Here is a 13941-nt window from a genome sequence, read left to right as displayed (position 1 = left end):
AGCCTTAAGTCTTCAAATTCATTTAATCCAGATGGAATTATTGTACAAAAAAAAGCAGTTAAATACAGTTTTAACATTCTTTTAAAAAGCTTGAGTTTTAATAGTTCTTGGCATACTAGAAGTGTGTTACCCTGAGATGAGAAGAAGCCCGCGACAGGCTCCTCAGAGAGACGTGCGCGGGTATAGAATGTCATAGTGGGATGCTTTGTATAGGAGGTGTAGGGAGGGCGTGGCCCCCTCTGGGATTGTGTGGTGAACCACTTGCTGTTTATCACTCCTCTCCATTGAAACGATATGGAGGCCGACACCCAGGGCTTCGGACAGAGCCAAGATATCCACATGGTCACACTCCATCGCCATGGTTTCTACTTCCTGCTCGGGAGAGAAACACAAAAATGGACGTTGTGAATTTGTGACCGTGGCGAACAAGCTTGTAACGATCTCTGGGCAGATTCCAGAAATGGTGCAGTTTATCGATGTCCTGAACAAATCCCAACTGATTTGCCACTAGAGGGCAGCAAAGGCAGTGGTTCGTACTGACCTGCGTACAGTACACCTTGAGATTGGGTGCCTCCACAAAGTGAGAGAAGAAGTCGGCGTGGTTCTGCAGGTAGGCTGAGGTGAGGAGACGCAGGTATTGCACTACGCTGTTCGAGGTCGTCTTCTCGTTGAAGAGTCGTAACAGTGTTCCTTCCTGGCCTCCAGCTTCACATTGTTCCAAGACATCCAAGAACTACATGGGTACAGCTTAGCGGTTAGAGCCTTTTAACTGCAGATCAAGAGGTTACAGGTCCAAATCCCTGCCTTGTACTCTGTCAGTGTGTTTAAACTTCATGCTTATTAATACATTACACGATCATCAAATTATATTTCAACAACACAAACACTATATAAAGACAGTATAGCAGATAACTGACTCCCTAATCTGTTCATTTAAATTATGCTGAAGGGGGGTGTCCTTTCTTGGCTTGTGTATTTCAAGTTAGTAATGTAAGGTAGACAAGGTAACTCACAACATTGAGCAAATCTTTGAAAGAGCTTTCATCAAAACCTGCAGATAACAATTCTCTTTCACTCAACAGCAATGTGTCTTTAAACCTGAAACAGAAAAGGGCTGTGTTAGACTCGTAGGTAAAAAGCACATTCTTGGAAATCTAATTCGTGAAAAATGATGCAACACCTTTGCAAAGCCCTGCCATTCTCCAACTCAGATTCCAGATGTCCGAAACACAGAGCCCTGTAAAAACAATTTCCATCTCCTTGGATTTTTCTCACGAATGCAAATTGGCTGCCTATCTCCTGCAATAATATAGTTGTTAGTCACAACAGGTACATTTTCAAGCATCAAGATTATTGAAATTACAGGGCTGTCGCCACGTCTTTTCCAGTAAACATAGGCTATACAGTAGCGTACCTTATATCGGGCATCACCGGGGTGGTCAAGCAGCCCTGAGAACACCTCTTTTTTGTTAACCAACGGTCGTGTATCTGCCTGAAGACGAATCAAAAGTAGCATTAGTCATCTCTAACATGTGGGTTTCCCACACGATACTGTATAATTCATATGTAGCTACCGTAATAGAGGCCAAATAGTTGGTGGCTATTGTATCATAATAAAGCAAAAATATTACCATAGCCGAACGTCTCAACCTCGAAGTACTCAGTCTGACAGAGTTGGATTATTCGGTCTCCGAAATCCATTAGCATTGGCTAACAATCATGGAAAATGAGGTAAACATTGTCGACAGAAAACGTTGCCTGCAGTTATGGCATGCTTAGTCTTGTTTGTGAATTTCGTGCGCTTGGCAAAACTCGACACGTAACTATGGTATTTAGTAAATAGCAGGGGATGCACACATTCTAGAACTATTGCATTTTTCTGGAACGCCAACAACAGTGACCGGATATTTAGGTCCCCACGTGCTTACCGTTAAAGGGACAGTGCACTCAATGGTAAAACCGTATCAAAATATTTCCCTTTTATTTCTTAGTCTCTGTTTGTTTGATATAACAATCCCTTAAATAAACAAAGCAGCAGAGGTATTTTCGAATATTTTTAATCACAAGCATCAGTCATAATTCCGTTTATTTTAAATCCAAAACAAAACGTTGATTCACAACATGTGTAGCCTCAATACACCATTTTGAAACAGGAAAAAAAGCACAAGTTGAATTGTTCAAACATTCTGCCTATTGTTGATCAGCTGGTCATCCCACTTTTCCCACTCATCTTACTGGCACTTTTTAGTTGTGTTTTCAGTTGTGTTCTGCTGTTGTTTTTCAAAGTTCCTGACCCTCTGTCCGTGGTGCTTGTCATTGCAGAGCCAGACTCCATCAGTCGTGTGACTCTTTTCTCCATGTCTGCCCTTTCTAGAATAAACTCCTAAAAGGAAACCAGCATTATGAAAAATGTAAACATACTAAATAATGTGATGTTATAAAAATGGTTTGGCAAAATGGGATTCCAAGACATACATTTTTCAGGAATCCAAACATGCATTACATTTGGCAGACGCTCTTATCCAGAGCGACTTACAGTAAGTACAGGGACATTCTCCCCAAGCCAAGCAGGGTGAAGTGCCTTGCCCAAGGCACACAATGTCGTTTGGCACAGCCAGGAATCGAACCAACAACCTTCTGATTAATAGCTCGACTCCCTAACCACTCAGCCATCTGACCCTGGTTATTACCTTGACCATGTCCAGTATTGTTAGCATGTCCATCTCTTCCAAAGGCCCATAGTTCTGTAAGTAGCACTGCTCTCCCAGATTCCTCACAGCGATGACCAGACATCCTACTTCTTCAAGCTGCCCAGAAAATAGGGATAAAGTTGGTTTAGTTGCCGTTCTATGGACATATGTGAAACCCTCTGTGACATATGCTTGGAAAAAAAAGTATACACAGATTACATTTGACCAGAAATTCATTTATATGAAGTGTGTCTCAGTCTATGGTTATTCCATCCATCCATTAGAGAACGTGTTGTGTAACTGAACCCAGACCTTGTTTCTTGACTGCCCGTGGTGGATCAGTAAGTTAATCTCCTTCTGTTTGTTCTGTTCCTTTATGCTATCCCACTGGCTCTGGAGCTCAGACAGCGTCCTGTTCGCCATCTTGGAGAAAACAGAATCAGTGCCAATGGAGGCATTACTAAATGCATTGCACCTGTGTCAGTGTCAACAGGTGTGGTCGTGCTGCTCGCCACTTCCTCCCAATCTTCCCCCAACTGGGATTTGAACTCTGGTCCTGTGACTCGCGAACGTGACCACGACCTTTACAAACACAACTCTAACCAGCTACGCCACCAAAAAACAGACTTTTCGATGGCGCGGGTGGGCGGTATTAATACTGAGTGAGTTTTTAACCAGTTGGACTCGGTTCCACCATGTTTGTGTGTGTGCCCGGCATGTCTAACCAGTTTGTTGGAGTTGTGCTCCTGCTTCAGGGCCTCCAGATGGCGGTGGGCCTCCTCCAGTTCCTCCACCAGCTGGCCCACACGCTCCTCCAGGTCCTGGTGGGTGAGGGACAGGGTCTCATGGCGACGGATGATGGGTGTGACCTGAGAGTCTGAGCCAGAGTCCAGGTAATCTAACGGTTGGATGTCACGGTGTTAGTACGTGGCCTAACCAGAGCCAGTGGTTCATTGTCAAAGTGTAGTTATGTATCCGATGTCAAGACACTTTATACATATAGGCCTATTGTATCTATGTGGCTTGCAAAACAGTGACTTACTTTCCGGCAGAAAGTCTAAGATTTTCATTAGGTAGTCTTCATACATTTTGTATTTGGTCACTCTGTCCTTTAAATATTGCTGTCTGTGGCAAGACAGAAGAAAGAGTTTAGGTGATATGTAACTATGTTCATCGGTATGAAGTGAAAAGTCCAAAGGTCCACTGTTACCTGGCCTGCAGCCTTTCCAGCAGCTCTGCGAGTTCCTCTTTCTCTATTTCCTTTAGATGGTTCTGTTGTTTTGCGAGCTGGTATTTCTTCAGGGCTCTGCGCCTTTTCCCCTCATTGTCCTCCACAAACTTCTCAAATTTATTCGCTCTTTCTCGAGTCTGCACGAGAGCAAGGAAACCCAGGGAAAAGACGGTCACGGATTTAGTTTGTCTCATCAAATAGGCAGGCGTGTAATAAATCAAGATTTGCATATATTTGCATATATCTATTTTCTGCTGCTTTACTATAAGTAATGTGAAAATGACTCACTTCCTGTTGTTTCTGCTCCAGTTTGGCCCTCCTCTGAGCCAGGGCCTGCATATGGCATTTGAAATCATGACGTTTGAGAGCCAGTAGTCTGTCCATCTCATCCATCTCCACCTGTTTCTTTAGAAGCCGTGTTCTCTGCAGAGTGTTGACTCCAGTGTCCAGGATTCTGCTTGTCTAAAAATATATCAATCGTCCAGCATAAGTTACTTTTTTATTTTTCATCTTAACCCCTAATAATATGCACCACGAGTGGCCACAGGTATAGGCTACGGTAACATTATATTTCCTTCTTACAAAATGCAATATTAACCCAAGCTGCATTTATAATTGTGACTTCGCTCTCTTACCTCTGTTATAACAGGTATGTAATTGACATTGTCGACTTCTTCTCTATGAAAGAAACGGAGGATTATGCAAATTCCATGGCTATGATACTAGCAAGACTGTAATACATGTGTCCTCCTTTGGAAGTTTGTTACAATAAATCCAATGCCATGTATTTACTGAAACACAACATACCTGGCATCATCTGCTTGCGTTACAAAAATGTTCCTCATTCTATTTTCCACTTTTAGCCTTAGACGAGAATCGTCTTTATCTAAAAAAGGAAGAGAGGAGCCGCTGTCCATTTTCGTTGGCGTTGCAACTTTTATTTTTCAAGTAGCCTTTAATCGCCTCAACTAGCCTTGAGGGTAAACAGTTCTACAAAAGTTCCTCTCCCAAAAAAATGTAAGCAGCTTGTGTATCTTTGTAAGAATTGTTTCGTGCACATCAACAAGAGAGCTACAAGGGTATTTCCGGATAGGGGTGTTTTTCTTGAACTTGTGTTACATGTTGCCGGGGAACCAGAGGGGTAAGGGAAGGGAATGCGAGGGGATCGTTTCTTGGTTGCTATAGCAACTGCCCAGGAGGCGTTCTGTTTCATTCAAGGAATACAAGTGAAAGGTACTTTGGACCACTAACTTGTTAGGACTGACGCTTTAGAGACCGTCTAATTCATGCAAGGGGAGCATTCATTTCGATTGTAATTTACACTTTGTATTGTCCAGTAAATAATAATTATGTATATTATGTGTCGTGTAACCTATGGCACATATTATAATTTTTCTTATTATTATTTTAATAATACAATTTGCAGCAAACCAGTATTCTGACCCCGTCCTATTTTTTGACTGGTTTATACTGGACCACTGGTGTGTGTGTGTGTGTGTGTGTGTGTGTGTGTGTGTGTGTGTGTGTGCGTGCGTGTGTGTGTGTGTGTGTGTGTGTGTGTGTGTGTGTGTGTGTGTGTGTGTGTGTGTGTGTGCGCGTGCGTGTGTATGTGTGTTTGTGTGCGGAATACACCCAATTGATTTAAAGGTTTCATTTAAATTGAGATTTTTTTTCAGGTGCACATAAGTTAGTTTGATATTTCTTCTGAGCCTACGTTCAGACCCAAACCTAATCCACAGAGTCTGATGTCTGATAATTTGTGTGATTGTGATTTGTGATGTGAGTTTTATTTTTCTCGGAGTGTGAGTGTGCCTCATTACCTCCACTATCATACCTCGAGCCCGAGAAGCCTTTTGTGGAGTGGAACCAAACAAAGTTGAACGTGTCCTTAAAAGGCATCCCTACAGAGGACCACTTGATCTTAGCTATCAGGCGGCACAGCTGTACTCTCTCATATCAACAAGACTGCGTTTGGTCCTCAGGCTGAACGTCTGAACTGTACGAAGAAATAACTTTCTAGTGTTAACTTAATTCGTTTTGCGTGCTGTTATCGTCTAACAACCAGTTGTTCTGTTTATCTTACTTGCTGTGAGATAATTTTCTTGGGAATGTTTTACTTTTTGGGGTATGCGGACGTGTTGAAATGTTTATTATTGCAACTCTAATTTCAGAGTTTTAAGTTTTAATTTTATTTTATTTGGAGAGTTACGGAGCGATGAGGACAACAGAAGGCTCGTGGATTAGCAGGATGTTGCAGCCAGTACAAGGACCAATGGGAGCCCAGGACACCATGCCAGAGAACAACCTATAGAGGCTGCCTCTCATCCAAAATAAAGACTAACTGAACCTATACGGTGAGACAGTTGGTCCTGTTTAAGTTCACTGTCCATATAATGTAAATGTGATGGAATTTCTTGTAGCGTTTTTATTTATTTTTATTTGTAATGTTTCTTACAGTGTAACGTTAATGAATGTGACATTAATTGTTGTTTTATAGCGTAGTTTTGCTATGCACTATGTACAGCACTTTGGATCAATTTGTATTGTGTTAAATGTGCTTTATAAATAAAGATTGATTAATTGATTGACATCAATTTAATGGCGATTTATTTGAGCTCGTCATGAAATAAGGTCCTAAAAACATCAACTCAATGCAAGAAGATTGATCCCAGCCTATTATATTAATAATATAAACGTATACATAGGCTACATGGAGAGACTGATGTAAAAATGTGCGGCTTAAGACTTGTCCCACGACATAGCTGACGTGCCTCAGAAAGCGGTGTCGTTTTTTTTTTATCTTAGCCGTTGGCGTGTTGTGACATATATGGCGTTGCCGCTGCTGTCACATGTCAATACAGTCCTAAAATTATCTAAGCACAGCTGAGCCCCTTTCTGTTCTTCCCCCACTGTTGGTTGTCATTGACCGACCGCTGCCGCACGTTCTTCCTGTTTCGTGCGCGTTGACGCTAAAATCATGACTCGATTTAGTTATTCTGAGTATTTATCGCAATTTAGAAATGGTGAAAATAGAGCTAATTCGTCGTTGAGAAAATCGCCAAGCAGTATTTTGAGATGCGCGGGGAGATGGCAAGACGGCACAGCGGCAGAGTCAATAGAGTGAGTGCTTTTGTCTCTGTTGATAACGGGGATAATCCCTTGTGGCCCAGTTATAGGCTAACAGTCATTCTGCTACTTTCCTGAAAATAGGCGCTTTGTACAATTATAAAAAGGCTAGACACTGTTGGAAAGGTTGATTGTTCGACATCAACACAAGGACCAATAAACGAATCTACTACATTTAATTCCCCAGTCTAAATAATCACATTCTGTCAGTTGAACTGTGCCAGTATAAGTAAAAAAAATATTAACTGTTAATATGAAAGGATTCGGCACTTCTGTTTCTTCATAGGGAAGTTGATCCAGTGGTGTGTGTCATTCGTAAAGGGGATGTTACTGCTGTAAATGAGCTGGCCGTGGCATCTCCTCTCAGCCTGATGAAAGGGAACCATGAAGGATGGATACCTTTGCATGAGGCAGCCTATTGTGGCCAGGCTGAATGCATACAGGCACTACTGAGAGGTAAAGACTGAGACCTTCATTGAAAGTTTCTCAATGGAGAACATTGCCATTGTTTGAGAGGATTTTAGATTGACTGACTGGGCGGTCACATTGTTTGGTTGTAGTTCTATTCAATACATATCGTCAGGCTTGTTGGAGATGCGCTCTTTGTGTGAGGTAAAGATACATTGCCGTGAAACTGTCCTACACTTGACAGGATGCTGAAATGTTTTTTCTCCTCCAGCTCAGCCAGGCCTTGTTGACAAGCGCACGTTACAGGAGCAGACCGCTCTGTTGCTGGCTGTTTCCTGTGACCACCTGTCCTGTGTGCAGTGCCTCCTACAGGCAGGGGCTGACCCTGACATCAGCAGCAAGAACAAGGACACTCCCCTGTACAAAGGTACAGGTTCCACCTGACTACCAAGGAAGATAGAACAGGTTCTCCACTGTGGGAGGGAGGGGGTGAGGTGAGAGAGTGGGGGAGGGTGGAAGGTATGTGAATGCGTGAGATTGATCCGTCTATCTCGTCCTTCCGGCAGCGTGCGAAAGGGAGAACGTGGACATGGTGAGCCTCTTGTTGTCGTCTGGAGCCACGGTGAACCAGCGGTGCCACCAGGGATGGACGGCACTCCACCAAGCAGCCTGCAGGAACAACACAGACATCTGCGAGCTGCTGGTCAGAGCCGGAGCCACCGTCAACCCCCCGAACACCTACTGCATCGCCCCACTCATAGCAGCAGCTCAGCAAGGCCGGCTAGAGGGCCTGCAGTACCTCATCAGACGAGGTAGAAGTCCCTCACTCACCCCCTCCCTCTCTTCCTCCCTCTCTCCCTCCCTCCCTCTCTCCCTCCCTCTCTCCCTCCCTCTGTGTAGAACTGTTCGTACTAACTGTTAAATAAGTATATAATAAAGGAGTGATTATAATAATATAATAAGTAAGGAGATACAACCAAACACATCCGTTTGTTATTTGTTGAGACAGTATATGTATTTTCTCTCAGGTGCTGATGTCAACATGCACACGTGCGACGGTGCCACAGCTCTGTGTGAGGCCAGTAAAAACGGTCACAGGCATGTCGTAGCAGCGCTGCTTTCCAGCAACGCCGACGCAAACAAGCCCACAAAGGCAGGACTGCTGCCCATTCACATCGCTGCCCGCTATGGACACCACGAGTAAGTCTCAGCGGGGGGTTCTCTTTCACCAGTCGGCTTGCTGCTCTGTTGTGATCCTCCACTGACACCTTTCCCACACTGCTTTCCAGGATCGTGTCTCTGCTTGTTCCAGTGACCAGCCGGATCCGGATCCGGCACAGCGGCATCAGCCCCCTCCACCTGTCTGCCCAGCACAGCAGCGACAGGGTAACAGCCGTCCTGCTCAAAACAGGTGCGGACGTCAACGCCACGCTGTCCCCCAGCTACTCCGCGCAGTATGCCGATCGTAGAGCGACCGCCTTGTACTTCGCTGTGGCCAGCGGGAGGACGGAGACTGCTGAGCTGTTGCTGAAAGCGGGGGCTAGTGTGCGTCTGGACCCGGTCAGCCCCCTGCTCCTAGCAGTCAGGCAGGGTTGTGTGCGGACGGTTGCTCTGCTGTTGGAGAGTGGGGCCGATGTGAATGCCAGCACACCAGCCTTCCCCACTAGTTTCCCCAGCGCCGTGGTGCTCTGTCAGAACAACCTACCTCTTCTCAAGCATCTCCTGGACCGCGGTTGTAACGCCCGGGCATGCTTCTCATGTGCGCATGGCAGCGGGTCCCAGCCGACCCCCCATAACTCCCGCTCATACATGGGAGGCGTCAACATGGGGGTGCTGAACGACGACATGCTGTCTTTGACCTGCACAGGGACGACTCCTGCCAGCAGAACACAGGTAGAGCTACAGTATATTCTGCATCACAGGCACTTATTTATGTGAGGATGTATTATAAAAGGTCGGATTTCAAAAGGTTGATTGAAGCATACTGTAGGTGTGCTTGTCTAGCCCACTCCCATGTTGACTGGGCCTGTCTTCCCTAGTTCTGTGAGTGGATCTCTTCCTCACCCGTGTGTGATGTGGCGGGGCCTGTCATTGACTTGCTGCTGGACTACGTCAGTAATGTTTCTCTGTGTGCCGCACTCACTGAAGTACTAGACAGCCGGGAAGACTGGCAGTTGGTAAAGAGGAAGACAGGTTAGTGCTGTGAAATAGTTCTTCTGTTTCTCTTTCTTTCTCTCACTCATTCCAGGGGTGGAGCTTTCATTTTCAAATGTGGGAGGGCCAGATTTTTTTTTTCCATCATTGAGGATGTGACCATTAAATTTGACTTTCTTCATATATATGAGTGTGTGTGTGTGTGTGTGTGTGGGGGGCGCAATTTGCAATGGAATGAAACAATAAAACCTATCCTAACCTGACTCACTTCTAACTGATCCAATCTTCTCCTCCTGTCTTCGCAGTCTCACCCCGCCCGCTACTACACCTCTGTAGACTGGCTGTTCGTGGGCAGGTGGGCGTAGGCAGGCTTGGGTCTCTGAACACCCTACCTCTGCCTGGAAGATTGATCCAGTACCTAAGTCTAACCACGGATGGTTCTTTAGACATCTTCTCGGACTCATAACCTTGGTTTCATGTTACAGACATGATCGAAGATGGCTGGTATCCAGGCAAAAATATGGCTTCTTTTTTGAATGTGTGCTGTCCCCTTTGGGTGAATTTACATATAATTATTTGTCAAAAGTGTTATTGTTTTATATTATTATATTCCATATCTCACCATCCTTGTTTTCTCTGTATGTGGTATTGCACAGTTTTATTAAAAACACCCAATGAAATTATGGTTTAATTCTGAGGTTAAAACCATGCAATTTTAGTGATAAATACTACAGCTCTCCGACAACTTGTTTACACGGAGGTCTTTAAAAGCTCTGGATTATTCTTGCCGAAAACATCAAGCCAGGCCTCTTTAATGCAGAGAGTTTTGCACCTGGCATAGGCCTACATGTGTATGTGCCCAGGGATTTAGATCAGAAGGTTTCTGTAAATCTCCCAGCCATAATAATATGAATGCTGATGTGAATGGTCTGGAGCCAAAGACAGAGATTCGACATTTGTTATTTATTTAAAAATAAATGTAATTGTTCATAATTATTCCTATGTATTTTCTATTTATAAAAAACGTCAATTCTCATGTCAATATTTACAAGTTTGATACATTTTCTGATAACATCTCTTCAAGAGTCGGAGCTCCCCTCTCAAAAGTGATTAAATGTCACATAAAATGTTACATGCTTCGTTTTCAGTTTGACATTGCTATGTCTCAAATGACTAAAAGGAAAAGTATTGAAACAAACTGTGTATACGTTACCTAGTTAAGTGCTTCAGAGTTGTATTATACTGTTTTAAAAAGAAATGTTGCTATCATCACAATTCTCTTAATTATTGATGATGCTCCTAACCTAATTCAACGTGCGTGATGATTTTTCAGATGAAGCCAAAAACGCTGAAAATGGAGGGTTGCACAGTGGGCTTGGTCGGTATCGGTTTGACAACGACGTGTGTGTGACTGGGTCTGTGTGGCGTGTCAGGCGTGTCCGTTTCAGCCTCTTTCCCCCATAGTCCCATAGCCGAATGGGGAAGCACAAGGTGGCTCTGGAACACGTGATGTCCTGGGTATTGAAAAGGGCAGCAGTTGCACAAACTCACGTTGTGTGAAAGGATGTCCAGTTTAAGTGGTTCTTTATCCACAGACCCACGTCTCTGGGAGATAACGACTTTCTCGTGAACGCTAATCCTCTTCTCTATCTCGCTTGGCCCTGACTTGACAGGACTCCTTTTCCATCCACACTGAGGCGGGTCAACGTGGGTTTGCCCTAACCTGGGTTCTTCCCAGAAGGATGCCGGGAGTTGACGTTTTCTCATGGGCACGTGCTCTTGTTTGGTGTTATCACTTTCAACAGCAGAATTCACAGCGATCTTTATATTCTCATCACAGAGCGCATCAGAAGTCTCGTTTCCAAGGTGCTTCACGCCGCGATGTGAAGTCCCCATGGGATATGAACTGGACTTGCCGTTTCCATACTCGGTGGATCTGTGCGGGTGGTATTTTGGCATCCGAGAGTACTTCTGGGAGAACCGCTTGAGCTGTTTCTGTAGGTATTTTCTGTGGTCCACGGAGCGTCTGCACGGGGCGGATTTATCCAGGGCCGCTTTAATGTCACTAGAGGCCAAGTTCACAAAGTTCAGCAACGTTTTCACTTCACTGTCTGGGTTTGCCATGTCGAATCAACCAATTTGAACCAGTTAACCCATGCTACCGAATCCGACGATGCAAGATGTGAATCGCCTCATCTTGATGATAACCTATAGATGAAGAAACAGGAAACAAATTCAATGTATTGCCATTTGTGGGGGCCAATTGCATACATAATTCACATACTTACACAGACAAAAACTACAATGAGGAGATCTTTGAAAATATCACAAAGGACTTACCATGTCCTCTGTTTGAGACAATCATTCCACACTCTGTCCAAGATGCGCACTGAGCACTTCAACAAGCTGAATGAATATAAACTCCATGTAGTTATGGGGCTTCCCTTGAACCAATCAGCGACCCCAGGCCCTCACAATGCACCCCAATCAGCTTCCAAGCGCCCCGGTATCGAATTCTTAACCATTGCAAATTGTTGTCATGGAGATCCCCCAAGAAAAGCGGCTAATAGATGCGATATTCTTTAGCAGCGGGTTGTGCAGGTCGTCTGCGAGCGCTCATGGAACATCAAGTTCTCACCATGTCTGAAATTGTCCCATTGCCGTGTTTGGATTTTATAAAGAGTCTGGTGGAATACACGTGCATTCTTCATCACTGCGAGCTGGTTTCAGACTGAGGTGCTTTGTTTTGATCTAACCCCCCAAGAGTGATGTCAGATGTAGGACTTGGTCAGGAGGGGGGATCCTAGGAGCACATATCCATGGAAAGGGGGCTTGAACGCTCAAGAATCTTGTCTTTCTGTTTGCCCCCTCAATCGAGCGACACAAAAGCTGAATTACTCATTCAAACCTCACGGGACAAAGGGAAAGGAGCTGGATAGCACTCCTGCATTTGTAGTCAAACATTTAGAGACTTAAATCGAGTCGTCATGAAGGAGAAAGAGTTGGACAAAGCCCATAGAATTGCCATCAGCAAACATTTTCCTGTGTCATATTAGTGGGGTCTCCATGGCTCCTTCTGGCCCGCGGACAATAGCACAAGTTTGCACACTCGAATACTGTCACCCTGCCAACGGCAACAAGAGCCAAAAACAGGACAATCCCCGGAGAAAGCATGGACTCTGCAGGGAAGGTTGCAGTGTGGGGGGTGGGGGTGAGGGGGGGGGTGAGGAACTTGTGAAATGCTAATTGAGCTCCATCCTCTTATTGAAGAAAAGGAGTACCTATCGTTCTATTGAACCACCTACTCATGGCAGCAGTGTGGCATGAGATGTGAGGAAACCGCTTGTCTGGTAAGTAACCTACACCACATGCCTACAACCACAATACCGCTGCCTGGGAGCCATGACCACAGGGGCGCTGTTTAAGCGCACGCGTAGGCCATAGGAATTATTCCGTTATATTAACTCCTAACGCAAGCTTAAATATTTGCGCGCAAGCCGCGTTGCAAGAATGCGGTGTCTTCAGTTGTTCATGTAAAACGAATGCAGTTACCTGAAATATAATGTGTGTTAATATTGTCCATAAGTGCCCTAAATGGCTTCATCTTATAATACTGAATCATCATGGATGTCTGCTTTGACTCAACCAGCTCTTGAGATGGGGAGAGGGGGGAGAGGGGTACGGGGGGTGGCATCTCTCACCCTCCTCTCAACCAGCCAGCCTCTGTAGAGGCGGCGGGACCCTATTATACTCTTCCCTTTTTCTTCATTCACCTCTCTGTTCATCTCAAAAGGCCAATTAACAATGGTGCACCCCTCCCCAGGCCTGTTGCCCTACTCCTGTGCTTTTGAAGTGACAGAGAGAGAGGGGGGAGACAGAAAGAGAGAGAGAGAGAGAGAGAGAGAGAGAGAGAGAGAGAGAGAGAGAGAGAGAGAGAGAGAGAGAGAGAGAGAGAGAGGAAGCAGAGTGGCACCAATAAATTTGACTACACACCCTTGTCATCATGCCAGTTTGAGTAAGATAGATGGGGGGAGAAGTTTGTCAACCATTTTAGATTGATGTGAAAGTCTTTACAGATTCTTAGATCACCACCACACGGCAATTTTTTTACGTGAGACTCAAATCGTCAAAAGATAGGAATAGGACTCACATTTTGTCGTTAAAATAATCACATTTGAATGATGTGTTCTGAATGATGAATATTGTGAAGGGCAGCATCTCCTGGGAAAAACTACAGGGACAGCAGTAAAGTGAAGTGTAAAACCAGTTTGTATACCAGTAACGTTTTCATGCAAGGAGCATGGTGCTTGTTGTTATTCAGACATACAAAAG

At 44.7% G+C, this 13941-nt stretch overlaps 4 protein-coding genes across 4 annotated transcripts; 1 reads left to right on the top strand and 3 right to left on the bottom strand.

The window, feature by feature from the left end:
• Positions 1 to 4: 4 nt before the first annotated feature.
• On the bottom strand, positions 5 to 1891 carry LOC146300130 (ubiquitin thioesterase OTUB2-like). Its single transcript, XM_084681132.1, has 6 exons — positions 1632 to 1891; positions 1415 to 1492; positions 1181 to 1299; positions 1014 to 1098; positions 542 to 733; positions 5 to 372 (listed from the first exon to the last, which is right to left on the bottom strand). Exons 1-6 carry the CDS (start codon positions 1632 to 1634, stop codon positions 163 to 165), a joined length of 687 nt encoding a protein of 228 aa, XP_084537258.1. The 5' UTR covers positions 1635 to 1891; the 3' UTR covers positions 5 to 162.
• Positions 1892 to 2046: 155 nt separating this feature from the next.
• ccdc197 (coiled-coil domain containing 197) lies at positions 2047 to 4921 on the bottom strand. The gene is made up of 9 exons (XM_084681103.1): positions 4729 to 4921; positions 4557 to 4599; positions 4210 to 4383; positions 3901 to 4058; positions 3733 to 3815; positions 3416 to 3588; positions 3003 to 3113; positions 2691 to 2807; positions 2047 to 2383 (listed from the first exon to the last, which is right to left on the bottom strand). The coding sequence occupies exons 1-9, from the start codon at positions 4836 to 4838 to the stop codon at positions 2201 to 2203; spliced, it is 1152 nt and encodes a 383-aa protein (XP_084537229.1). The 5' UTR covers positions 4839 to 4921; the 3' UTR covers positions 2047 to 2200.
• Positions 4922 to 6838: 1917 nt separating this feature from the next.
• On the top strand, positions 6839 to 10633 carry asb2b (ankyrin repeat and SOCS box containing 2b). The gene is made up of 8 exons (XM_084683300.1): positions 6839 to 7041; positions 7334 to 7503; positions 7727 to 7882; positions 8022 to 8267; positions 8484 to 8655; positions 8745 to 9348; positions 9495 to 9648; positions 9915 to 10633. Exons 1-8 carry the CDS (start codon positions 6899 to 6901, stop codon positions 10073 to 10075), a joined length of 1806 nt encoding a protein of 601 aa, XP_084539426.1. The 5' UTR covers positions 6839 to 6898; the 3' UTR covers positions 10076 to 10633.
• Positions 10634 to 10925: 292 nt separating this feature from the next.
• LOC146300127 (protein FAM181A-like) lies at positions 10926 to 12087 on the bottom strand. The gene is made up of 2 exons (XM_084683301.1): positions 11950 to 12087; positions 10926 to 11817 (listed from the first exon to the last, which is right to left on the bottom strand). Exon 2 carries the CDS (start codon positions 11731 to 11733, stop codon positions 10939 to 10941), a length of 795 nt encoding a protein of 264 aa, XP_084539427.1. The 5' UTR covers positions 11734 to 11817; positions 11950 to 12087; the 3' UTR covers positions 10926 to 10938.
• Between the last annotated feature and the right edge of the window lie 1854 nt (positions 12088 to 13941).

Source organism: Hypomesus nipponensis, chromosome 3 (genome assembly GCF_054491055.1).
Source record: "Hypomesus nipponensis isolate SF chromosome 3, ASM5449105v1, whole genome shotgun sequence".
NCBI lineage: Eukaryota > Metazoa > Chordata > Actinopteri > Osmeriformes > Osmeridae > Hypomesus > Hypomesus nipponensis.
The sequence above is the reverse complement of the archived record's forward strand: the minus strand, read 5'-3'. Positions and strand labels throughout refer to the sequence as shown.